The following is a 23,762-nucleotide window of genomic DNA, read 5'->3' as shown; positions in this document are numbered from 1 at the left end:
ATGGCATTATCCATTTTGATGCCCTTTCTCATCACTTGGAGAGATCCCTTTGGAGCTCCTCACAATCCCTTTTAATTTTAACCACCCTAAATAGGTTGGTGCCACCTGCAAATTTGGATCCTTCACTGCTCATGGCTAATTCCAGAACATTTATGATTAAGTTGAAAAGCACTGGTCCTAATACAGAACCCTGTGGAACCCCACTTTATACATCCCTTCAGTGGGAGAAATTACTGTATTTTTCCATGTATAAGATGATACTTTTTCTTTAAAATATTTACCTAAAAGTGGAGGGGTGTCTTATACACGGGGGGGGGGGGGCGAGAGGAGAACCGTTGTTGCGAAACTGCCGATAACTTACCTCTGCAAACTAGTCTCACGAGCAAAACTTCTGATTGCAGAGACAAGCTAACAGGTTTCCTCCAATCATGAGTCTTATGTAACTGACGTCAGCTGATGCTGCGGAGAACATGTAGCCCAGGAGTCCTCAAGCTTTTTCAACAGGGGGCCAGTTGAAAGGTGGCAGCAGCGGGCATGCTTGGTAGGGGGGAGAGATGGGCGCGATCGCAGGCACGCTGGGGGGGGGGAGACTGGCGCAATTGCAGGTGCGCTGGGGAAAGACTGGTGTAAACGCAGGTGCATGTGCAGGGAGACGGCGAAGCAGCAGTTTGCTCACTCAGAGATCAGTAAGAAAAGTGGGAGGCGTCCTATACATGGGGGCGTCTTATAGACGGAAAAATACGGTATAGATATTCCTGCACTCTGCTCTCTATTCTTTAACTTGTTACTAAACTACAAGAGGAGCACCTTTTATTAAACTCCACGACTTCTAAGTCTGCTCAAGGTCCATGTAAACCACGTCTACCACGTTGGCCCTGACATTGTCTTCCACACACCAAATCAGACCAATTTCATTGGCTCCATACACAGAAGCCAATGCAGGCAGTTCCTAAATCAGCACAATGTGTCTCCCTCTCTTTGGAACTGTACTGTAAAGGACCAATGCATCTGCGTCTCTGAGTACTTTGCCCACTTCGTAAGTCATTTTGCATATTAAGTGGCCGGGGGCAGAGGAGGAGTGCATATCCAATCCTCCATCACATGAGAAAGAGCAGTGCCACTGCTAATGTTTGAACTGGGACAAGAGAACAGCACTGGGAAAAGATCTACCTGCTACAGCTCTGAGAAAGGAGACCCTAATCCCAGCATATGTACAGTACAACACAGAGGAAGATGATGGCTCCTATGTCAGGTTGGAGTCTGAACTTTTAGTCCTTCAGGGGCTGGGATTCCACACCATGGATCACTCATGTGAACGTTAGACTCAAGTTCAGAGTGAACACCCTGCCCATCCGATGCTAGAGCCAGCAGGCTCCACTGCTGCAAGAACTTTCCCCTATCAAGACAGATCCATCAGGAGAACATCAGATGGATTTTGGTGCATACTCACAGTCACATTCCCAGTGCCAGCAGCATCCATCCGCATCCTGCACAGGCACAGGGGCAAGCCCATTGGAACACTTGGGCTTTTCAGGTGGAATGCATTCTTTTTTCTTCAGCTGCCAGGTGTCATTAGAAATGCATATGGCTTCCACACATTCACATATCCACTCTGAGCCTCCTGGCTGTAATGTGAGAGGCAGAAAGAAAACAACATTCATGTCTAAACACATGTTAACAGCTAGGAAGACTAACCAGAAGATTCCTCATCCAACCCATGTCCTTGCAATGTACTAGATTTTTCTTGATTGAAGTAATGTAGTTGATGAATTGAGGTCTATATCCAGAGATATTGTTTATTGCTCTATTTAGTTCTTTAATGTACAGTAGTTCTGAATCACTTCCAGATTCCAGAGCAGTGAACAGTATAATGTTAAAACAAAAGAATAAAAGCAATGCATCAAAACATGTAAAACCAAAATTGTGTTAAGATCATGACTGTTCAGCAAGACACACCTTCTCAGAATAAATCTGCCTGACCTGCTGATGCAGGGAATTCCATAGTAATGGGCCCACCACACGGAAGGCTCTTCTCCTGGTGGATTCCAGTTGGGATCTGCGTGGAATCACCAGGAGGATGCCCTCCAATGACCTCAGTGGCCAGGCATATTGATAAGGAAGAAGGGGCTCTCTCAAGTATGCTGGCCTCAAGTCCAAGTTGTTCAGGACTTTGTACACCAATACTAAACACATAAATGGCACTAGGTAGCAAATCAGCATCTAGTGTGGTTGCTTCAACAAAGGAAGTCCACTCTGAAAAGCAGCAGCTCCTAAAAACAGCCAAGCCCCTGCATTCTGCACTAATTCCAACTTCTGAACTTAAAGGCAGCTGCACATGCACTGCATTGAACTTATCCACTCTTGAGATTACCAGTGTCTGTACCATTTGTATTTAAACTTGCAGTTTAAATAAGAGCCAATACAAATGGGAAGTCACCTCTTTTAAGCTGAAGAAAAAGGATAGCATTAATTCTGATGGTAGATTGGGGGCTTGCCACCAGAATATCTTAATCAGAAATACACTAAGTAAATAATGTGAACATAATGGAGGGAATTTTCCATTTTTTCTTCTTCTTCAGGGTTCCACTTAAACCTTGATTTTAAAAAAAGCTAGAAGGTATTTAAAAAGCAGTTTAAGAGACAAAACAATCCAAAGAACATTCCAACTGAATATCATTGTTACAAAGGGAAAAAATGTTACTGACCGGAATATCCCCACATGATGGCTCTTTTATAGGTTGAGTAGGAGGAGATGAATGTATAGGATGTTGTGTATATATAGTCTGAGTACCATTGCTAGTTGTAGTTGGCATGGTTGTTGTTGGCCCTGATGAGGTTGTTGTTGGCCCTGATGAGGTTGTGGTTGGCCCTGATGAGGTTGTTGTTGGCCCTGATGAGGGTGTGGTTGGCCCTGATGCAGGTGTGGTTGGTGCTGATGAGGGTGTGGTTGAACAATCCCAATAGTGATATTCTATTTCACACCACCATGAACAATTGACAAGAAAACACACTCCTCTGTGAATGCCCTCCTCTATAATTGCACCTGAAAGACAGGCATAAATACAAGTTGTAATGACAGGAAGCATGGATTAATCCTACTTATACAAATATACACAGCCAAGGAAACCATGAACTACTTTCTGTTGAGTTACACCTTTCCAGGTGTCTTTAGACAAGGAATGGATAAAACCATCTGTCACGTTTTGCTGCTTGATCTGCTCCCTGAAATTCCAGGGCTAGATTGCTGTAGAAATCCTGGTTAGCAGATTCCATTATGTATTTGTGCTATTTACAATAAAATATGAAGCTGCATTTTCCTCTCACAGTGATTAACAGTGGAAGCATTCATAGTGATTAACAAAACCATAAAGAAATAAAATGACCAATTAAAATAGAACAAATGCAACAGACACCAAAGCTAAAACTGCCATTTTGCAGAACTCAGGAGGAAGAGTAGAAATACCGGAGAGACCAGTGTATTTCTGGTTTGTGTCAGTTTTTCATGTTTTTATTTGCATGTGCATTCTCTGCTGTTTCTGCATCAATGTCTCTGTGCATGGGATGTGGGTGTTCAAAAAAACCATACAGTATTGTATTTTCATATGTGTTTTAATGGCTTTGTCACAAAATACTTATTTCTAAACACATTTTCTCTTGAATGATGGGTATTGTACCCTTAAAATATAGGGTTTTGATATCTTATTTGATCCAAGAACTGCATCACCACAGTTCCAGTGAATCTGGAAAAAGAAGCTATGCAGTAGTCTTTAGAGAGGGTGCTAGATAAGGATGCTTAAAGAATTCACTCTTCTTTGAGCCAAGAGCTACATCACAATATTTGGAAAAACACAGAATCCAAAAGTTATCTGTGTTCCATTCAGCATATTGGTCTAGGACCTCCAAATCAGATCTGTTTATATCAGCATTCACAAGAATTAGTTCCTCAAGAAGTCTTAACTAGCAGTTTCCCAAAAGATGACTGCATAGTTGCTTTTGCCCAATTTCTCAAGAACTATGGTGAATTTTAGTGTCTAAATTCATAATGCCACCTCGGTGTCTGTACAATTATTTTCCAGCAGCATTGAAGCTGGAATCGATTACTATAAATTACCTGTGCTTAATTTCTGTAGCCCTTTTTCAGATGGCGACTGACACAGAATGGGTGTGTATGGGATGGAGAGGTGAGCACAGAAATATATCCCTTCCTCATGCTGTTGAGAACCGGGCCTCAAGGGGTTCCTGTTGACGTCCTGAGGCTCCCTGACAAGTTCCCCTGGAATTGCTCTTCCTGTTCACCATGGCAACCTGTTTGCTCATCTGCTTCTCACTCTAGACACAGCAGGAGATGCCAGGGCCTATTTGCTCATTGGCTCTCTGCCTGTCAAGCAGGCAGGGGTCATAGTGCTGAGAAAAACCACAGCTAGTGACAGCAGCTAGTCATAATGGTGGTACAAAGGAAAGCTGCTGAGGGATGGGGCTTACTGAGAGTGACTTGCCAAGAGTCCTCAAGAACCAGGACCTGGACCTGGAGAGAGGCATCTGATGCATGTACAAACTGAACACACAAGGGTACTATATATGCCCTCAGAAACTGTACAGAAAGAAGAGGAGGAGGAACGCTGACACCTAATTTTGCAGGCAAGTCTGAATCCTCTAGGATCTGTTCTGATTCTCTGCTGAATGCACACAAGGAGCCTAACAACACTGCCTTGTTCCCTGCGTGTGCACTCCAATTTGTCATTTGAAAAGAAATCACAACAAGCTAATACCTGTTTCTGCACTCTGTTTCCGTAACTATTTCTGCACTCGCCCTCTCTACCCCACAAGCACCTATTCTGATGACAAATGAGGGTGAGGATTGTAGGTACAAGAACAGGGGAGACCCCTTTTTCTCATTAGTTCTTCATTCAAAAAGTTAAAATTTTGGGAGATGCTTATGACACATTTAGTCTGTGCTATCATTTGCCATTTGTAAAGGGACACTGTAAAATGCAACTCTTAAATACAGATTCTGTAGTGCAAGCTTCACGGGTGCTTTTCTCACAAATACAGTGAGAACTGTGAACTTGCATCAACAGGAAAAAGATTCGGGTTTACCTATCTTGAGATTAATTGTAGGTAGCCCTAGGCAAGTTAATGCAGATGTAAGACCTGCTCAGGCTTCTGGGATGATTTCCAATTAATTTGTTAAGGACTACAAATGGAATATGCTAAATTCGTCAACATATGCAGATTGTAATATTAAATTAAAGACTTAGCTAGAACTGAACTTGTTTGCATGATTTTAACATATGCACACACACACACACACACACACATCTTCACAGGCAAATTGCAAAATCCTTGTATTATATAGAATACCTGGAAAGACTGTCCATTAAAAAAATGTATTAAGCCAAATTTCAAATGAGACCAAATAAAAATTCTATTTCACATGATCTTTTATGTGCATGTGCTGGGAATTTTATAGAGTTCCAAGTCAGGTTTGAGAAATGGGAGAACTCGTCCCAAAGAAATATGTGGAATTGCTCAGCATTGATATGTTATTCCTACAAATTCTACAAATAGGCACTATTTACTAAAAATAAAATCAGAATTCTACATTATGTGTAATTTCTGATGGTTTTTTTTGCACAAAGCATTATTGACTTCAGCCCTGGTTTGTGCAATAGCATTTCTTGAATCTTTGCTGTTCTTATTTATATAATTGCAAGGTTTATTATTTTAAATTTTAGTACACCTCCAACTTCTTTTTATTAGATAAGGCAGTACGTAGATTTCAAGAATAAAAAATACATACATACATTGCCTACTTCCGGTGGATGTTCTTATACATCAGATCACAATAGCTACACTTGACCTTTGGGATGTTCTCTAAATTTACAAGACTTTACTTGTGCTTAGAAAATGGCAAGCTTCACAATAGTTGTTTAGGGAACCATTTTACATTCCATTTCAAAAACAGCTGCCACTTGTCACTTCCATGATGCTGCTGATTCGTTGTAAGTTTCGCTTGGCAACTCACAGTAATGGGGTTCAGACAACACAATAAACCACATTCAAAGGCTAGGTGTGGGTGAACTGTGGGTTGTTGCTATGCTATCATGTTGTCTAAAAAACAAACCAGGCAAAAAGCCATGGTGAACAACCCACACTATACCATCCAACAACACACCAAGGGTGCTTATCATGGGTTGATCATGAGTAATTCATGGTTCAACAGTAGCCCATACTCAACCCACATTCAACTCTTCAGTGTGGATTGTCATGTTCTCTAAACCCAAGCAATGTCAGGGCCTGGCACTATGATGACAGAACCTCTTTCAGTGGCCAGTGGGTTTACATCAAGCCTATTCATGTTGATATTTGCACTTTGCCTCTAGGATAGCTTGCTCCACATGCTGCAGACTGGATGCCATGTCTCCTAAGCCTAAGAAATGTCAGGAAGAATAGATTTTTAATACTTTTCATGGTGTACACAGTACTTCTTAGGCATGCTTTAGATTATGTGAATTGAAAAATTGCCTGTAAGATATGTAGATTTCCTATTGTGTAAAATTTTTGAAAGGACATTACCTAGCAAGATGTAACAAGAAACAAATACCAGTGAAGAAAAATAATACATTAAAATAACAATTCAAAAGGAGATTTGTATGTTGCCATGCATCTGGTGCAATCTCAGGTAGATCAAAACTGTGTTATTTACCTGGTGGAAATGTTTTACCATCCTTCTCACAGCAACCTGTTGTTGATAATGTAGGAATTGAAGTTATTGTTGTACTTGGCCACTTGGTTGAACTTGATGTAATTAATGTTGTGCTCAATGTTGTCAATGTTGTGGGATGGAGTGTGGTTATTGTGGATTCATTTGTGGTTGAAACCCCAGTGCTGGTTGCTGTAGGTGTAGCTGTTCGAGTGAATGTTGAGCTTGTTGTAGTCTCTGCTAAAGCAGGAATGAAAAACAATGATTGAATGGCAGTTGAAACGCAGCTCTTGAAAAAATTCAGTGAAGCAACATATCTGATCAAAACATATTCATTTGAGAGCCTAAGAAGTCTGCCTGCACCTTTTAAAAATGGGTTTTGAAATGATGACATGCATCTTCTCAAACCACACTATACAGATTCAATGTTCAATGGGGCTCACTGCCAGGTAGGCATGTACCCTTTTTCAGCATAAATCTTCTATATTCTGTGAACTAACACTCAAAGCCCATCCATTCTTATCTATTGCTGAAAAATCAATTGCATTACAAAAGAAAAATTTGAAGTCATGCCTCTGTTAATGTCATTGGCTCCTATATTCCACAGTGAATGGAAAACATATTTAACACCATATGTTAACTTATGGAGAAAAACCCTTTAAGATCATTACACAAAGCAGACTTCACCCTTACTGCATCAGGGTAAAATGACATGCATCATAGGATGAAGATGGAGGAAATACAGGCATTGCTGGGTCGGTGCAAAAGCAAACCATTGTATAGTGTTAGCAATGGTGAACAGGTAATCAAGTAGAGGCGCCTTGCAGTGGTGCACGCTATATCATTCAATGCATTGGTGTCATTCAATTCATGAGAAAACCTCTTTATACTTACTAGAAATATCATTTTATGGCAGCCATGTTAAAAAGGTAGGTAGGTGGGATAGCACACAGTTCCTTTAAGGCTGTATTGAATTTAGTAACCCATCCAGTTCACCTCTCCTTGGTGTTGACCTTGTTTAGGCATAAACCGTTGGGCGAGGTGACCCCTCTCACGGACTGCTGTCTGTCTGTCTGTCTGTCTGTCTGTCTGTCTGTCTGTCTGTCTGATGCAACCGAGCATTTGCAGCAACTGGCAGCCATGAGTGGTGATGTGCACCCCGATCCCCAACAAGAGCACCCCCATTTTCAGCCGCTGCAGATAGAGTGGTGCCTGTGGCAGTGTCCTTGTAGCAGCAGCACACGAGGCAGGGATAGAGGGCGGCCGCAGGGGCTGTCCGCCCTGGCACCAGGGATTGCCCAGAGGAGATGAGGGCGAACGGCTGCCTTTCCCCGAGACGCACTCAAGAGGAAAACTGCAAATCGCCTGGCATGGCCATGGAGCACCTCAGCCCTTTGCAGAGCAGCACGAACCAGTTCGTGAAATTAGTACAGCAACTGCAGAGGTCTCCGCAGTGAAGCCCACATTAGCCTTGTTTTCATAACGAGAGGTGGGAGGAGGGCTGAAATGATCCTCAGTGTAAAACCATCCAAGGCCAACAGGCTATTGTGACAGTGCACAAAAGGGTAAAATGAAATGAAATGAAATAAAATAAATTTTAAATAAAGGATTAAAAATAAGAAGATGGGACTGCTGAAATCATGAAACAGCTGGAGATGTGTACTCCTGGATAGTTTCATGACTGCAGTAGTAACCGTATTACTGCCTGTGACCGAGGCACTTCTCTACCGACCTGGAGTACTGCTGGAATATGGTTCTGGTTCTTCTGTGGTGCACGGTTCTGTTGTCTCTGTTGTCCCTGGGGTCGTCGACGTTGTGCTTCCAGGTGGGACTCGTGTCATGGAGCTCTCGGTTGTCCCGGTTGTCCCATTTGTCCCCGTTGTCCCAGTTGTCGTGGTGATGCAGGGGTCACAGCAGTAAAAGCTAATTTCGTAGTCCAGGCACATCGGCGCCACTCCCCCGGGGGTCTGGTCCTTGTTTAGACAGAGGAGTCCAGAGGACACGTCGCAGGTCAGGGTTTGCCCCAGTTCCTTGAGGGAGGTGTTGGGGAAGTCTTTGGCTCTGCATGAGATGTTGGACGGCTGCCCACAAACGTGGATGCCCTTTTCTCTGATATTGGCGTAAGTTTCGTTGTCTCCGCCATCCTTGTCGTTGTAATTTGGTTTACTCACACTGACCCACGGGGACCAGTAGCACACGATGCAGCCAGCTGTGAGATCAAAGGAGAGCCGATTTCAGGAAAACTACGGAGGCATCAGTGGTGGAGCACTGGGGTGAGGAATGACAGCCAAGGGCTTCCCCATATTTCCACGCCTGCGGCTTCTATTGCTGGTTACTAAGGATGCTGCCCTGTGCATGTTTAGAAGAAAAATGCCCTGCAGCTGCCAGCAATTCCCCAGCATGCAGCACATCTGCATCCTCCAAGGGGGAGCCAGCATGGAATCAATGGCTTAGGCTGATGTGGGCTCTTCCACCCTGGAGGCGTTCCAGATGCAACTGGACAGCTTTCCGTTAAGAAAGCTTTATCCTGCAGTCCTGCACTGAGCAGAGCGTTCAAGCCGCATTGGTCACATTCTTGTATAGTGTTTAGAAAGCTAAATCAGCTCTTACACCATGTTATGAAACGTTAGCATTCAATATTTTTCTGACTTTCTGAGTGAACTAAAAGTGTGTTCACTCAGAGCGAAAAGAGTGTTCGGCTCTGGGGAGTATAAGCATTCAGGAAGGAAGGAAGGAAGGAAGGAAGGAAGGAAGGAAGGAAGGAAGGAAGGAGGGAAGGAAGGAAGGAGCAAAGAACGGAACAAATAAAGGAAGGCGAGGGCATGAGATTATGCATTAAAACACAGGCACACATTTCATGCTTCTTCATTACCTGTCGTAATTTCTGTAATAGTACTGGTCATATAGGCCAAAAAGTTGGAGTGGTGAAATATGCTGTGGAAGTAGTAACATTAGTCATACCAGGCATAGAAGGAAAAATGGGAGGAGCAGAAGGTGCAGAAGTAGTAACAGGAGTGGTACTACATGTGGGACTATGAACAAGAATACTTGATGGTATGGAAGTAGTAACAGAAGTAGTGGGGAAGTAGTACCAGTAGCAGAACTGGTAACAGGAATGGTGGATGCTGCTCAAGTAGTACCAGGAGTGCTAGATGGTATGGAAGTAGTAATGGCAGTGGCACTATACTACATGTGGACATAGTAACAGGAGTGGTGGGTGGTGCAGCAGCAGTAATGGGAGGGGTAGGTGCTGTGGAAGTCATAGCAGGAGAGGTACTTGATGTCTAAATAGCCATTGGAGTGGTGGATGATGTGACTCGGTACCGGATGAGGACACCACTCACACTGAAGATTTTCCGTACATGCCAAGAGTTATATAGATTATGATTTGTAAATTCCCCTGGGTCTCCCAGCAAACCCTTTATCACCAGCATGTTAATATTTTCTTATCTTCCTCTTTATACCTCCCCCCACACCCCCACACACAGGAAAGATAGTTAGAAAGCAAGACTGAGAGAAAGGAAGCTTTCATAATAACCCATGTTTTGTTGTAGGACTTACTTGTGGTGATTGCTGTCATCAGTGGTGAGATATTTTCAAGGGTGGAGGTGGAAGAAAAGAAAGAAAAGCGTCAGTGTAATTATTTCCCAAACTCTCAGTTTAAACGCATCTTGCAGACTGGATGTCCACATGTGGTTCTCTGTCCATTTACCCTGTAATTGTCCTCAGAGTCCCAAACTTACACCCCAGCAATAGGAAGCTTGACTCTGAGGTTGTTTGAACTGTCTGGCCCCTAATCTAGCCAAGTCATGATTTCATTTCAGTTACTCCAAATAAGCATGGAGGCCCAGTTTAGCTGCCAGAGTATCGATACATACTCCTGTTGAAAGAGAACAATGCCTGCATATCATTTTACCGTATTGTAAGCAGAAGTAACAGTATGAATGTTGCTTTTGAAATGTTAGCATTCAATATTTTACTGACAGTTATGAATGTGAGCCAACCAAACAGATTTGGCTTGTGGAGATTATAAACCTGTAATAGGAAAGAAATAAAAAGGGAAGGGCAGGGGAAGGGAAGGGAGGGGAGGGGGGAAGGAGCGGCATGATGTCATACGTTAAAACACATGCGCAAATTTGATACTTTTTCATTACCTGTCGTGCTTTCTGTCGTAGTAGTAGTTGTACTTGGAGAAATGGTTGTTGGTGTAGAGGATGCTGTGGGTGGTGTGGAAGCCGTACCAGGAGTGGTGGATGGTGTAGAAGGAGAGCTGGGGGTGGTGGACAATGTGGGAGTGGGAGTGGGGGTGGTGGGGGAAGGACTCCTGGAAGAGGTGGATGTCGTGGGAGCGGTGTTGGTTGGCGTGGATCCGCATCTGCAGCAGTAAACCTTGATCTCGTAGTCCAGGCACACTGGGGCAGGCATGACAGGCCCGGGAACCTGGTCTTTGTTTTTGCAAATAAGCCCGGTCGACACGTTACATGTCACATTTTGTCCTAGGGCTTCGATGGGGTATTGCGGAAACTTCCTTGCCCTGCAGGAGATGTTGTCCGGCTTGTGGCAGATGATTATGCCGTGCGCTCTGATGTTGTCGTAGGTTTCATAGTCACCATTTAGTGGCCCAGGGGTTGGCTCGCTCACATTGATCCAGTCCGACCACTCGCATATTTCAGTGTCAGGACAAGCAGCTGCAAGAGAGGGGTAGAAAAAGGGGAACAGTGACGTCGCTGGTTCTGGAGGCAATGCATCCCGCAAGCCCTACTCCGGCTGTGCTACTGTCGGCAAGTACAGTGGTACCTTGGCTCACGAACTTAATCCGTTCTAGGACTCTGATCCTGACCCAAATTGGTCATGAGCCAAGTCAAATTTCCCCATAAGGTTCCATGTAAATAAGGTTAATCCGTTCTGTAACTATCTTTTTAATCACACATATTTGAAGCAAAGTGATAAAGAACAACAAAGATCACGGCCATCTCCCCTCCCCCAGGAGATGCGGGGTTTGGGGGTAGATGGGGGTTGGGAGGAGATGGGTGCGATTGCAGGTGCGCTCAGGGGGAGGAGACGGGTGCAATCATGGGCACGCTCAGGCAGGGAACATGAATGCAATCACAGCCATCTCCCCTCCAGCATGATCGCGGCCATCTCCCCGCCCCACAGCACTATCGCGATTGTGCCCATGCAGAGAAGGCAGGCGTGCTCATGACTGTCACCCAATGCAGAGATGGCAACAAATTTCTGTTTGCGACCTTATTTGGTCATGAACTGATGCGTTCATGAGCCGAGGTACCCCAGAACTGGATTTTGTTGACTTTGGGTACATGCCTCCAGAGTCCACGTAGAGCGCGTTTGGGCTAATAGATGAGGAATATTAGCTTAATAATAAATAACCCATGGAGCTGGCAATCTGTTCTGAGCTTGGAATCAGTGTGGAATGAGGAACTGGGGAGCTGCACCCCTCGCCTTGGCATTAATCCTCTGAATACCACTCATTCTACCTATCTGGTGTTGGAATGCTTGAGGTTTTTAAAATTTTACCTATATGGCAGTATATCATTGGTATTTCTGAAGCAGCATCCAAGATCACCTGCATCACACACTGGTACCCCATCTGAGCAATTACCAGAGGAAAAGCTCTGGACTATTTTCTCAAAGTTGAAATTAGGTATGGGAGTTTCCCCTTAATATTAATTAATAATATCTTAATATCATTCAAAGCTCCTCAAAATAAATTTGCAAGCCCAGTTTAGCTGCCAGAGTGGACAATGATTTAAAGAAACATTTGGTGAGTAAAAGCAAATGCATAGCCATTACTCCACAATATTCTAAGCTCTTATCCTGATCCTCATATCATTCAACATTGGAAATGTTAATCTCCTTTCATAGGTATATTATGGAATTTTAGCTTTCAATATACCTCAGTCTTTTAGGATTGTGAACCACCCAGACGGTTATTGGGGAGTATAGATATGTATTAAATAAGCCAATCAAAGGCATAGTATCCTCATTCATGCAAGCCGACACCACAAATTTAGCATATATTAATTACTTGAAGTGCTTTCTGTTGTTGCTGTGGTTGTACTTGGAGAAACAGTTGACGTGCTGGTCAATGGTGTGGAAGTAATAATAGGAGTGGTGGTTGGCATTGTGGTGGTTGGTGTGGTAGTACTTGGTTTGGTGGTAGTGGGTGGTGTTGTAGTGGTAGGAGTTCTGGTTGTGGTTGTAATCCCTGTTGTAGTTGAGCATGGGACTGGACAGCAGAACACACTGATCTCATAATCATAGCAGAGGTTCCAAAGACTCTGATCCTGGTCCTCATTTCGGCAAATTAATCCATAGGTAACGTTGCAGTCCACTTTCTGTCCCAGCTCTTCCAGAGTTTGGTCAGGTGCATCTTTAGCTCTGCAGTGAATATCCAGGGGGGCTGCACAAAAGTCATATCCTTTACTTCTTATAATTTCATATGTCTCGTAGTCACCACCTCCTGGTTCATTTGTGGGAGTACTGACATCGTACCATTGAGTCCATTCGCAGATGCATGGAGCTGTGAGACAAATATGGAAGTCATTCTTCTGAGCTGAATGTGCAATGGATTCACATGATCACTTTTCCACCATTACTTTATTATAGTAAAGTGCATCATACCGGAGGTGATCCATCTACCCCAGCCCCTGCATCACCACCATTGTTGAGAACAAAGCATATCCCAAGCCAGAGAAGTGGAAACAGCAACACTTCTATCCTGGGACTCCCATGCACAAGGACTGATACACAAGATTGCAGTTTACTTTTCCTTACAGCGAAATGCCTAAGGTTAAAATCTCCAAGGTGATAATTAAACATGCATGCCTACCTCTTTATTGCCTTTGGCAAATTTACTGGTGATGTCACAACAGTGAACTTAGATATAACACCTGCATTTGTCCTGCACTGAGTCACACAATTAATGCTCAAGCCCTACATGGAACACTGTGCCTAGCATGGCTGCTGAGCATTTGGGGCAGAATTTGGCCACTCCCATCACATTACTGTTTGGATTATTACCCATTTTATTCCAGACTGAACTTAAAACACGATGCATGCCAAATACATGCTCTAGCACTCAACCATGGCCCTTCCCCAATATCCTTATTAAAGCTTACTTGTTGTAATTGAAGTGGTTGTTGTAGGAGCTGAAACAGGAAAAGAAAATATAATGAGTCCATGCCATTTTAAGAGTTCATTCTGGAGAAGATTGTAGATTTTGCATACAAAAGCCTCAAACATAATATGACTTATATCATACTAAGTATCTGTATTACTTTAGCAACTGAATGTCATACAAAGAGATGTAAAATCAACTTCATGTAAAACCGGTTGTCTCTGAGGAGAAAATCAACACATGTGTATTAACACCTCCGCAAGCTTACTTGTGGTTGTGATAGTGGTGGAAGAGGTAGTTGAAATAGTGGTTGTGGGAGGCACTGTTGTGCTGCAGGGGTGTACTCCCTGAACCTCCAAGGCACCTGATAATGTGCATATTAATTCAAAACAGAGCGATCCATTTCTCTCCGTGATGATGTCTCCCACGTTGTACTCTTTGTCCTCATAAATGCAGCAGCCTGCATGACAGAAACGAGTGTAATCAGTCGTTCTGTGGGACAACATGGTCCAAACCAGCAAACCAAAGCACACATGCAAACATCCAGAGCACAAAAAGTGGGTCCTCCCACAAGAGTGTCAACTGAAAGTCAATATTCTTGATTTTAATACACCTGGGAGCAAGGTGGCAGAATGTTTAATAAGGACATAAACTTAAGCATCACTCATGCATACAATTAGGAGCATAGAAATTGCTTCAGTGTGGCAAGCATCTGCAAGGAGGAGCTGCATGGAGTATTCATGCTGGTCCTTCCCACACATTCCTAGCATTCCCAGGCAGGCCGAAACTAAGTGTACGACCACACATAGGATTTTGCCACAATGAGATGCACTCAGTGCCTTTAGTGATTATGAGGCCTCAGTAAAATTGTAACTTGGCTTAAAAGCAGGGTTACTAAAATGGCATTAGGAAGTATAAACTTATGGCACAATATGCTAGGATTATTCATGAACAAACCACCCAAAATGCAGTTATTTGGGAACAGACTTCACTAAACTTGATGGGGTTTATGTCTAAGTAAACGTGCCTAGGATGACACTGTAAAGAAAACAGAAAATTACCTGCTGTGACTGGTTTTGAAACTTGGACTGCAATTTACTTGGAAATAATCCCCACTGAACTCAATGGGGCTGACTTCTGAGTACGTAATCATATGCAGGTTTTGCTGTAAATAAGTGCTTAATTCTAAAGGGAAAAAGGCCAGCACTTACAATGAAATATTTACCAGCCCACTTCTTCACTGGTTATATGCTTAGTCATAAGGAATGACTATGAAGCAAAATGGCTATTATTTTAAAAAATAATATTTAACAATCTGACATATAATAGCAGGGCATATTATGAATCAGGGATTGAGAATATATGGCCCCACAGATGTTACTTGATGAAAACTCCCATTATCCCTTACCAGTGGGCATACTGGTTGGGTTTGATGGGAGCTGTAGTCCAACCACAGGCTTCCTACCTGTGTTCTAAATCATTGCCCAAACTGCAAAGAAATACAACCCTCAGAGAAATGTACAGTGCTCTATTTTGTTTCTTGCATGCAGAAACTGCAAAAAAGATATACATACCATTTTTAGGCCGACAGTGCACTGTTCCCACTGCAACACAGAAACTAAAATTTAAACCAGAGGGGAGAAAGTGATTTCAGAAATGAAACATCAGAAAGTTTATTTGCATCTTTTGCACTTCAGTCCAGTAAGTGCCCAGCTTGCAATTGTTGCTGCAGCATAATATACCAAAACATCATGAAATAACCTAAAACAGTAAGTATTGTTGCATATACTCTGCAATATTGTGTAACAAAACACCAAGTTAAAGCATTAGTCCTGCAATTCATATATTGTCCTAAAAACTGAATGTTTTTGTTAGTCTCCCAAGGCTTACAAAAGGACTCAGCCAGGAGAACATGTCTAAGAATGGAATTCCAGGAGAATTCACACAGCTGCACTGGATGGGTGAGAATTCTAGCTACCCTGTGCTGCATAACCACTAACAAAGCTACCTTAAGCAGTGACTACACTCCCAGCCTTAATGTACACGAGGGTCTAGTAAGAAAAGAGATATCCTTTAGATACCTTTGATCTAGGCTATTTGTTTGTTTGTTTGTTCATTTTTAAAAAATTGGTAGCCTTTAAGGGTGGAACTTTTTAGAGCCCTAAAAATGATCAAAACCAGCATTTCCATATAACATAACCTCAAGAGCAGAGGCTTTCATGTAGGGATGGGTGAGTTTCCCCAGTTCTGCCTGGACTCAAATCATATAAACCATCAGCAATAGGTGAGCAGGTTGGGGAAGATGATGACAGGAGCCAGATCTCTGGGGCATCTGCTCTGTTCTCAGTCGCAAGTTTGGCAAAGGAGGACTGACACTTAAACTGCCAACGACAGTGGGGAAATGCCCAGTGTATAAATCTTTTCTCAAAAAAGAGGGGGAGAACCCCCCACATAGGAGGCATTTGCATCCTGGCTGACGAACTTTCATGTTTCTGGAAATGGCCAATTCTAGGCCCAGAGGCCAGCAGGCTTCAGTGCCAACATCCAAACAAAAGCTTTCCTTGTATTTACATCAAACAGCTCTGCATGCTCACATACCATTCCTGGCACAGTTCTTGGGGTTTGTATGTGGGTATCAGGGAGCCATTTGGGTAGTGCATGTCTTCATAATAGCAGCCACAGAGGTCCCCAGGCACACACGACGAGGTCCACTCATTGAAGACAGGGGCCTCCGGAGGACAGATTGGATAGCAGCCTAGTTTGCACAAAGAAGCATGTTGCAAGTGATGCTAAATACCATAACAGCAGTGTTTGCACGAGGGATACAGTCCATGCCTACAGAGGACTGATATTATTTTATTAATTTATTAGATTTGTTTAAAAGCTGGCCATTAGCATCATGTTCTCTGGGCAGCCATTGCAATGTAAAATCTACAAATTACATTAATAAAATGATGCAATTAAAATATCATAATACTTAAACAGAGTAAAATACCAATGAAATGATTAAATAAAAACAAAATGCAGTAATGTAATTAAAAAACAGTGCATTCATATAAATAGTCTAGATGGTGCCAAAGGTGCACCAGAAAAGGAAGGATTTTTGCCAGGCACCTGAAACACTTTAAGGTAGGTGCCTGGCGAATCTCCAGTGGTAAAGCATTCCATTATTGGAGTGTCATTGCAGAAAAGGCCCTTGTGATGTGGGGAAACGATCCAGCCTGAGTGCCCACTGGGTCAGAAAGAGCTCAGCCATGCTACTACGGATGCTAATCCCGCTCCTTCAATGGCAATGTTTCAGGTAAGGGAAGAAGAGGTAGAAAGAAAACGCCATCCATTCAGGCGAGTAGTCTTCAAATCCTCAGCAGGTAATACAACTCCACTGCCATGCTCCACCTCTGGGGACAAGCACTCCACACCGCTTCACCTTTGAGACTTCTGTGTGAAGCATTTTTTCAGGATCCTCTCTGGCAAAATGGGCACAAAGGCAAGATGGCCTGCTGGCAAAGGGCGCTCTTGCCCGTAAGAATTCAGTGATCCCCAACTGATTGGAGAGAAAGGATGAGGCTGCTCCTTCCAGGACAAGACTGCTTGGTAAGGTCAGCTCCCTGACCATGGCTGGTCCTCAGTGGTACCATTGCGCTGGGGCTGCTATAATGCTCCATGGACACCAGCCCCCTTCTGTCTGTTGGGCATCTGCTCATGCTTGGCCCTCACTTAGGCAGTGAGCACAGCTGAGAGGAAGTTGGTGAACTTACTGCGTTTTTAGCTATTTTAAGCTAATTTTAAATTCATGGCAACACTGTTGCTTCTATGGCATTTGCATTGTATTTTATTGTTTGGTTTTACACATTGCTGTAAACCATCCAGAGCTCTGGCTATGAGGCAGTATAGAAACAAAATTAATAATAATAAATGCTTGTGGAAGTCGGGTTGCACAATTGGCAGCCCAAACAAAGGCTTCAAGTCACATGTGCAGAAGGGGGGCACTGCTTGTGCAGCGCTCACATGGACATGCTTCTTGGTGCCATCCACGCAAACTTTCCGCACACTTGCCAAGAAGTTGGATTCACACCTGCAAGAAAGAGGGCTGGAGTCTAGGGAGCCAAGGCCGGGGCATCTGACAGATGCCCACTCTCAAGACAGATTCATCACACATGCTTGCAATGCACACTGCACCGAGAAAATGATGTATATGGGCTGTGAAAATGTGAGCAAAATCTGCGGCTTTTCATGTGTCTCACTCTACACAATTTCAAAGATGAATATACATATTTGGGGGGGGGGTTAGCCCACTGAATGAGCTATATTCATTCCCAATTCAATATTCATGGAAGAGTATAGGAACAGAGGAAGCTGCCTTACATTCAGCCAGACCATTGGTTCATCTAGCCTAGTCTTGTGGACACTGACTGGCAGCAACGGCTCTCTGGGGTTGCAGGCAGGATTCTCTCCTAGCCCTCTCTGGAAATGCTGAGGCCAGACTCTGGGGCCTTCTGCAGCAAAGCACAGGCTCAGTCCCAGTAGGACAGCACCTCCTTCCCTTAACTTGCTGTTTCTTACCTTCCAGGTATGGCAATGTAAAGTTGGTTGCAACTTGACCAAGGACCTGGCAAGTTGTAATGTCACGTCCACAAGCCTCATAGTGCCAAGTGCATTCCTCTGGCGAAGGATTGTAGTACTCGCAGAAGATTGCTAACAGAACAAAGGAGACCCATCAGACAACCAGCAGCAGAAGTCTCTTGTTTCCCATCCTAAGCAAGTTTATTTACATGTATTTCACCTCCCTGGATAATTTCTAACATATCACGAACTGAAATTCTTCTTTGCTCAACTTCATCAGGGAACACATTCTGATCTGAATCTACAGCCCTCTTTGGGTGTTTCCCTCCGTACAACTGTAACCTCATGGTATAGGGAGAGCAGGGCCATGCACAGTTCCTTTTAGATCCCATGGACCCCCCACATCCTGGTGTGTCCAGGAACATCTGTAAGGGGATACTCCTGGTAGTCTTTCCCCAAGACTATGAGCCCAGATTACAATTGCATGGAAGGAGATGATGCTTCAGTGGTGCTTTTAACAAGCCCCCAATTCATTCATTAAGGTGCAGCTAATTAAAGGAAAATTCTCACAACTGTATTTGTCTGATTCAATAAAATACATATTGTCAAGTTTTCTGTGCACTTATCTAGACGTTTTCCTGCTAAGCTTTTCTTTCTATTAATAAATGGGCCATTATTATTATTATCATCATTATTATTCATTTATTTATTTAATGTATATCCTGCAGTTTGTCTTTTTTAAAGAATTCAAAGTGGCTTACATCATTCTCCTCCTGTTGCTATCAGTCTCACCCCGACCACAACAACCCTGTGAGATAGGTTGTGCTGAGAGTCGGTGACTGGCTGGAAGTTGGCTCCATGGCTGGGCCATGACTAGAACCCAGATTGCCTGAGTCCCAGTCCCACACTCTTTACCACTACATTGCACTGACTCTTTTCAGGGCCTGCGATTTATTGCATTCATCGTTTTACATTCCACCTGGTGCTATTTTAAACTGTTATTGTTTGATATGTTATAAGCCACCTTGAAATGTAGGGAACAAGTTAAATCTCTTAAAATTATGAATGGTTCAAGATATGTTTAAATTGTGAGGGATATTCATTTCTGCAATCATTTCTTAACTGTTCGGAAGACCAAAAGATACCTGAATAAGTAAGTCATGCAAGTCAATGAAAGGTACAATCCTATGCAAGTTTAGAGACAAAGAGGCCTGCAGTCCCAACTTGTATTGGGTTACACCCTAAACCAACTCAACTCATGCCAAAGAAACAGAGTTAACCCACGATCCTCATCAGGTTGATGGGGCAATAAGTGGATGCATCTCTAATGTAATGGTTGCAACTGCCTGAAGACTGTTCCATAAGGCAAAGCATTGATTTTCGCCAGCTATCTTGTGATCTGTTGGCATCCTGACCTTCCCAAGGGTTCCTTGGACAGAGGGTATCCTGTTTAAAGGAAAGCAGGATAACTAGCTGAGCTATGGGGTCTCTTGATTCCCACCTGAATGTTATTTTGAAGGCAGAGCTGGACATTATCATAAAGAGATGAAGCCACAAGCATATTCAATGCCTGCAAGTATGAGACATGAAGAACTAACCAATCTCTGGATATACAAGACAGAGTTAAAGGTGGCTAATAGGGGCCAGTGTGGTATGGTGCCTAGGAATACTGAACTGGATTCTGGTTCTAGTCCCCACCCAGCTATGGAGCCCACTGGGTGACTTTGGACTGGTCACTGCCTCTCAGCCTAACCTACCCCACAAGGTTGTTGTTATGAAGATAAATGGAAAGGAGGTGACCCTTGTAAGATGCTTTGGGTTTCTTGCAGGAGAAAGAAAGGCAGGATATAAATGCACAGCAATAATTTAAACACACACACACAAACACATGCACCTAGAATTGTGGTCACTGCTTAAGCCAGTTTTGCAAGCCTGTGTGTTCCAGGTACACGCAGGAAATGGTTTGCCGAGGATACTCACGGCATCTCTCAGGAGTTCTCCAGCTGACACAAGCTCCAGCTTTGATGCATTCCTGTGCATAGACAGCAACAGCCGCACAGAAGCAGTCGCAGTCTCCACCGCTGTCACAGGCACATGAGTCATGCACACAGGCTTCATAGTATGGTTCCGGATTCACCTGTTAGGACATCAGGGTCTGGCTATTGCTCTGGTTCATCAGTTCCCCATCCCAGTGCACTGAAACAGCATCCTCATCTCACCAGGATCTTTCACCATCAATCCCCATAGCTGCCAACACGCATGGATTTTGCTGCTATATCCATAGCACATCCATGGTACCGCCACCCCGTTACAACTTGGTTCAGAACAAAACGGTATCAGGAATGCAGGGCACATTTTATCCCCCTGAGATTGTGCTCCTCAATTCGCGTTTCAGGCAAAAGTTTCTTTGTCCAGTAACATTTGTATGTCAAAAGCAACACATTTGCCATTCAACAAAAGTACATTCAGTGATACAATTGGTTTGGGCAACATTTTATAAAATGGGGCATCTGTGAAGAGGGCGAAAAAAGGGGAAATGGAGCCCCATACCTTGGCTTGCACCAAGAATACTAGACACAGCTCACATCTTTCTGTCTCCCTCTGTAGTGGCCAGATGGCCTACAACAAGGATAGTGAGCCTTTTGGGGCCCGTGGGCATAACCCACAATATGAGAAACTGACTAAGACACAACCACAAAAGGGACACATTGAAGAGGAAAGCCTTGGCCTGCAACCACCTGCTATCTTCCTTTCCCAACAATGTCTCCAGAGCCAAGTGTTGTCCAGAGGCACTCGTGGGAAAAGACGGTGGAGCAGCTGCAGCCACCATTTTGCTCTGAAGTGATTGCTGCCAAGGAGAAATGTTATATGGAAAATCAAAATAGATAGTGGGAGGGGTAGGGCACCTCAGAGAGCCCCAAGGTAGTATTCAAAGGTGCAATCTTGATTGGAGCACCACATTGTCTACTCTTCTTGTTTGGACTTCCTATGCATCTATTGATCCCTGACCCAGAGAACTGCTCCACCATCCTTTCTGGATGGATGGAACTGTTCCAATCAAACCATATTGATTCAGAGACTGTCTCCTGGGCATTTGTTTTGTTTGACCTTTAGGCCACATTTCAATGTTGATGCTTCTTGTGGTTGCCCACCTGACTGGATGTCACTGTGCATCTTCGTGACAACATCCAGGGACACTTGAAATCCAGGCACATAACTTTGATGTCTGAGGCACAACATTGTTGGGTGGCCTCCCAGTTGGTCTTCTCCCAGGTAAGTTTGGGAGAAATGGGTAGTGGACATGTGATGAGAGAGGCTTGGGGAATGGATCCATTTGAGATCTGGGTTCAATCTGAAATGGACTGAGGTGAGCCATGGAGAATTGTGATATTTAAGCACCTCCACTCTTAGACTCAAAGGTATCACTAGGCCCAAGCTAGTGGACATCAACTAGGCAACACTATATATAAACAGAGGGAAATGGTTTTGGAACTCAGAGTAGCAAAAAGCTTGATTAACTTTCTAGTGCTTCTTCCAAGCCTTCAGAATTGGAACCAGCAGAAATTGTGGAAGTGCATAGTTACAGTACTGAACCCTCTTACAGCAATAAGGGCATACAAATAGCTAAGCCTCTTATTTAGTTAAAACATTTACATGCCACCTATTTTGCCCATGGCATCTCTAGGTGGCTAATATCAGACAATTAAAATACATTATAAAACAATAAAACAATGGCATAAATTAATATAAAACTTAATAAATTTATATTAAATTAATATTTATTTATTTAGGGAACTTCTATGCCGCCCCATTTGCCGAAGCCTCGGGGTGGCTCACAACATAAATAAATAACCATATAAAACAATATAATATAACTGGAGGATAGGTAGTGACTAATAGATATTAAAATGTCTTTTAATATTTTAATTCTTGATGAATATTAGAAAAGGCTGCATAGATTTGCAACCCAAGTCACACTGAAATCCTGGGATTTATTTTAGTTGTGGCCCACTGCTATCCTAGTGGTGAAGGGGATCCAAGTGCAAGTCACTTCCTTTGGGTTGGGACCACAGTGCATTGGGAGATTGTTTTAGCATGACTTCAAAGAAAGTGGTGCATTGTCCATATGGTCTCATGCGGCAATTGCTTATTTTTCTTCCAGGCCACTGTAGCAAAGTATTGTCTAGCAACTAGGTCATTGTACCAACCTTATAATGACATGTTTTAAAAGACTCGCTTTTGATGAGGCTACACTCTTTCTCTGCCCAGGATCTGCGATGGGGTCTCACTTCACAGGGCTCAATATTTACTTCCACGTCGGGGCAAGCGGGATCCATTTTCCATGAATTTCCAAAGGCCAATGCATCATTCACTTGAACCATGCTCCTAGTTGTGAAGTCGTTGCTGGCCTTGCCATCAAAGTTTCCACACAAACCACACACTTTTCCCTGGGAGAAAAGCAAAGCATCAGAGCCGATCGACCGTGGCTTAAACCTGGGAGTCACTGGATTGCTTGAAAAGATAATTGTCCTAACTCTGGTGTGCATTTATTTTTCAGCATTCCCAATCTTACATGGGATTGGATTTTTAGAAAACAAAACAAGATTGATCTTTCAAAAACAGAAGGTGTAATCCTACGTATGTTCAGACAGAAAATGTCCCACAACTGCTGGCCATGGCTGGCTGGAGCATACTGGGACCTGCAGGGCTTCTCCCCAGTCTGAGCATGGCTAGCAATGCTCCCTAAGGGGGCAGCCTTGCTCATGCCCTTCATGCTGTGATGCCTCAAACAGCCCTCATGTGCTCAATAGCTCTTCCCCACGTGCAGGAAAAAGGCTGCCAACTGGTGCTTGAAGATGGGACAGCGGGGAGGAAATGGGCCAATTTGCTTCAAATTGGGGCAGAAATAATTCGGCCTGTAGCCCAATTACCATTTCTAGAACCATGCCAACCATTAATCTTGAACCAGTGCCTTGATGAAGTTGTTATAGACAGTTAGCACGAAAACACTGATTTTCTATAAATGAGGCCAAAATCATCCATGAGTGTTGCCTAGTCTATTTCCATGCCTATTTTCACGATGCTTCCTAGCAAAGAAGGAGCCCTCACCACCCCTTCACTCTGTTTCTCACGAGGCCATGAGGAGGGAGTAAGACAATCCTGCTGCTGAGCTACGCAAGTGGGAGGAGAAGGCAAGGAAGTAACAAGGGACTGGATTTTCCTCCTGAATATTTATGGTTCCATCCCGTATCTTCAATATTGCTAGAAATGGGTGTCTGCAAGTTATATGGAGAGAGTCATTGATGAATGTTTTTCATTAACTGTAATGCATAGTAGGATCTATTGAAGAATCCAAAA

General features: G+C 43.5%; 1 protein-coding gene across 1 annotated transcript in view; it reads right to left on the bottom strand.

Moving 5' to 3' along the window:
• The window catches only part of MUC2 (mucin 2, oligomeric mucus/gel-forming), a 71,259-nt gene that overhangs the window by 20,291 nt on the left and 27,206 nt on the right, over positions 1 to 23,762 (bottom strand). Inside the window, exons 24-35 of the mRNA XM_044426077.1 lie at positions 22,613 to 22,852; positions 20,385 to 20,541; positions 18,405 to 18,536; positions 16,440 to 16,596; positions 15,416 to 15,459; positions 14,110 to 14,301; positions 13,843 to 13,872; positions 12,750 to 13,244; positions 10,858 to 11,436; positions 8,436 to 8,912; positions 2,706 to 3,043; positions 1,451 to 1,625 (exon numbers count right to left, since the gene is read on the bottom strand). Of these exons, the coding sequence (XP_044282012.1) occupies positions 1,451 to 1,625; positions 2,706 to 3,043; positions 8,436 to 8,912; positions 10,858 to 11,436; positions 12,750 to 13,244; positions 13,843 to 13,872; positions 14,110 to 14,301; positions 15,416 to 15,459; positions 16,440 to 16,596; positions 18,405 to 18,536; positions 20,385 to 20,541; positions 22,613 to 22,852 (3,016 nt within the window). The remainder of the gene's footprint in view (positions 1 to 1,450; positions 1,626 to 2,705; positions 3,044 to 8,435; positions 8,913 to 10,857; positions 11,437 to 12,749; positions 13,245 to 13,842; positions 13,873 to 14,109; positions 14,302 to 15,415; positions 15,460 to 16,439; positions 16,597 to 18,404; positions 18,537 to 20,384; positions 20,542 to 22,612; positions 22,853 to 23,762) is intronic.

Source organism: Varanus komodoensis, unplaced genomic scaffold (genome assembly GCF_004798865.1).
Source record: "Varanus komodoensis strain SLA01 unplaced genomic scaffold, ASM479886v1 scaffold16, whole genome shotgun sequence".
NCBI classification, from domain to species: domain Eukaryota; kingdom Metazoa; phylum Chordata; class Lepidosauria; order Squamata; family Varanidae; genus Varanus; species Varanus komodoensis.
This window is presented reverse-complemented; position numbering and strand designations above follow the sequence as displayed.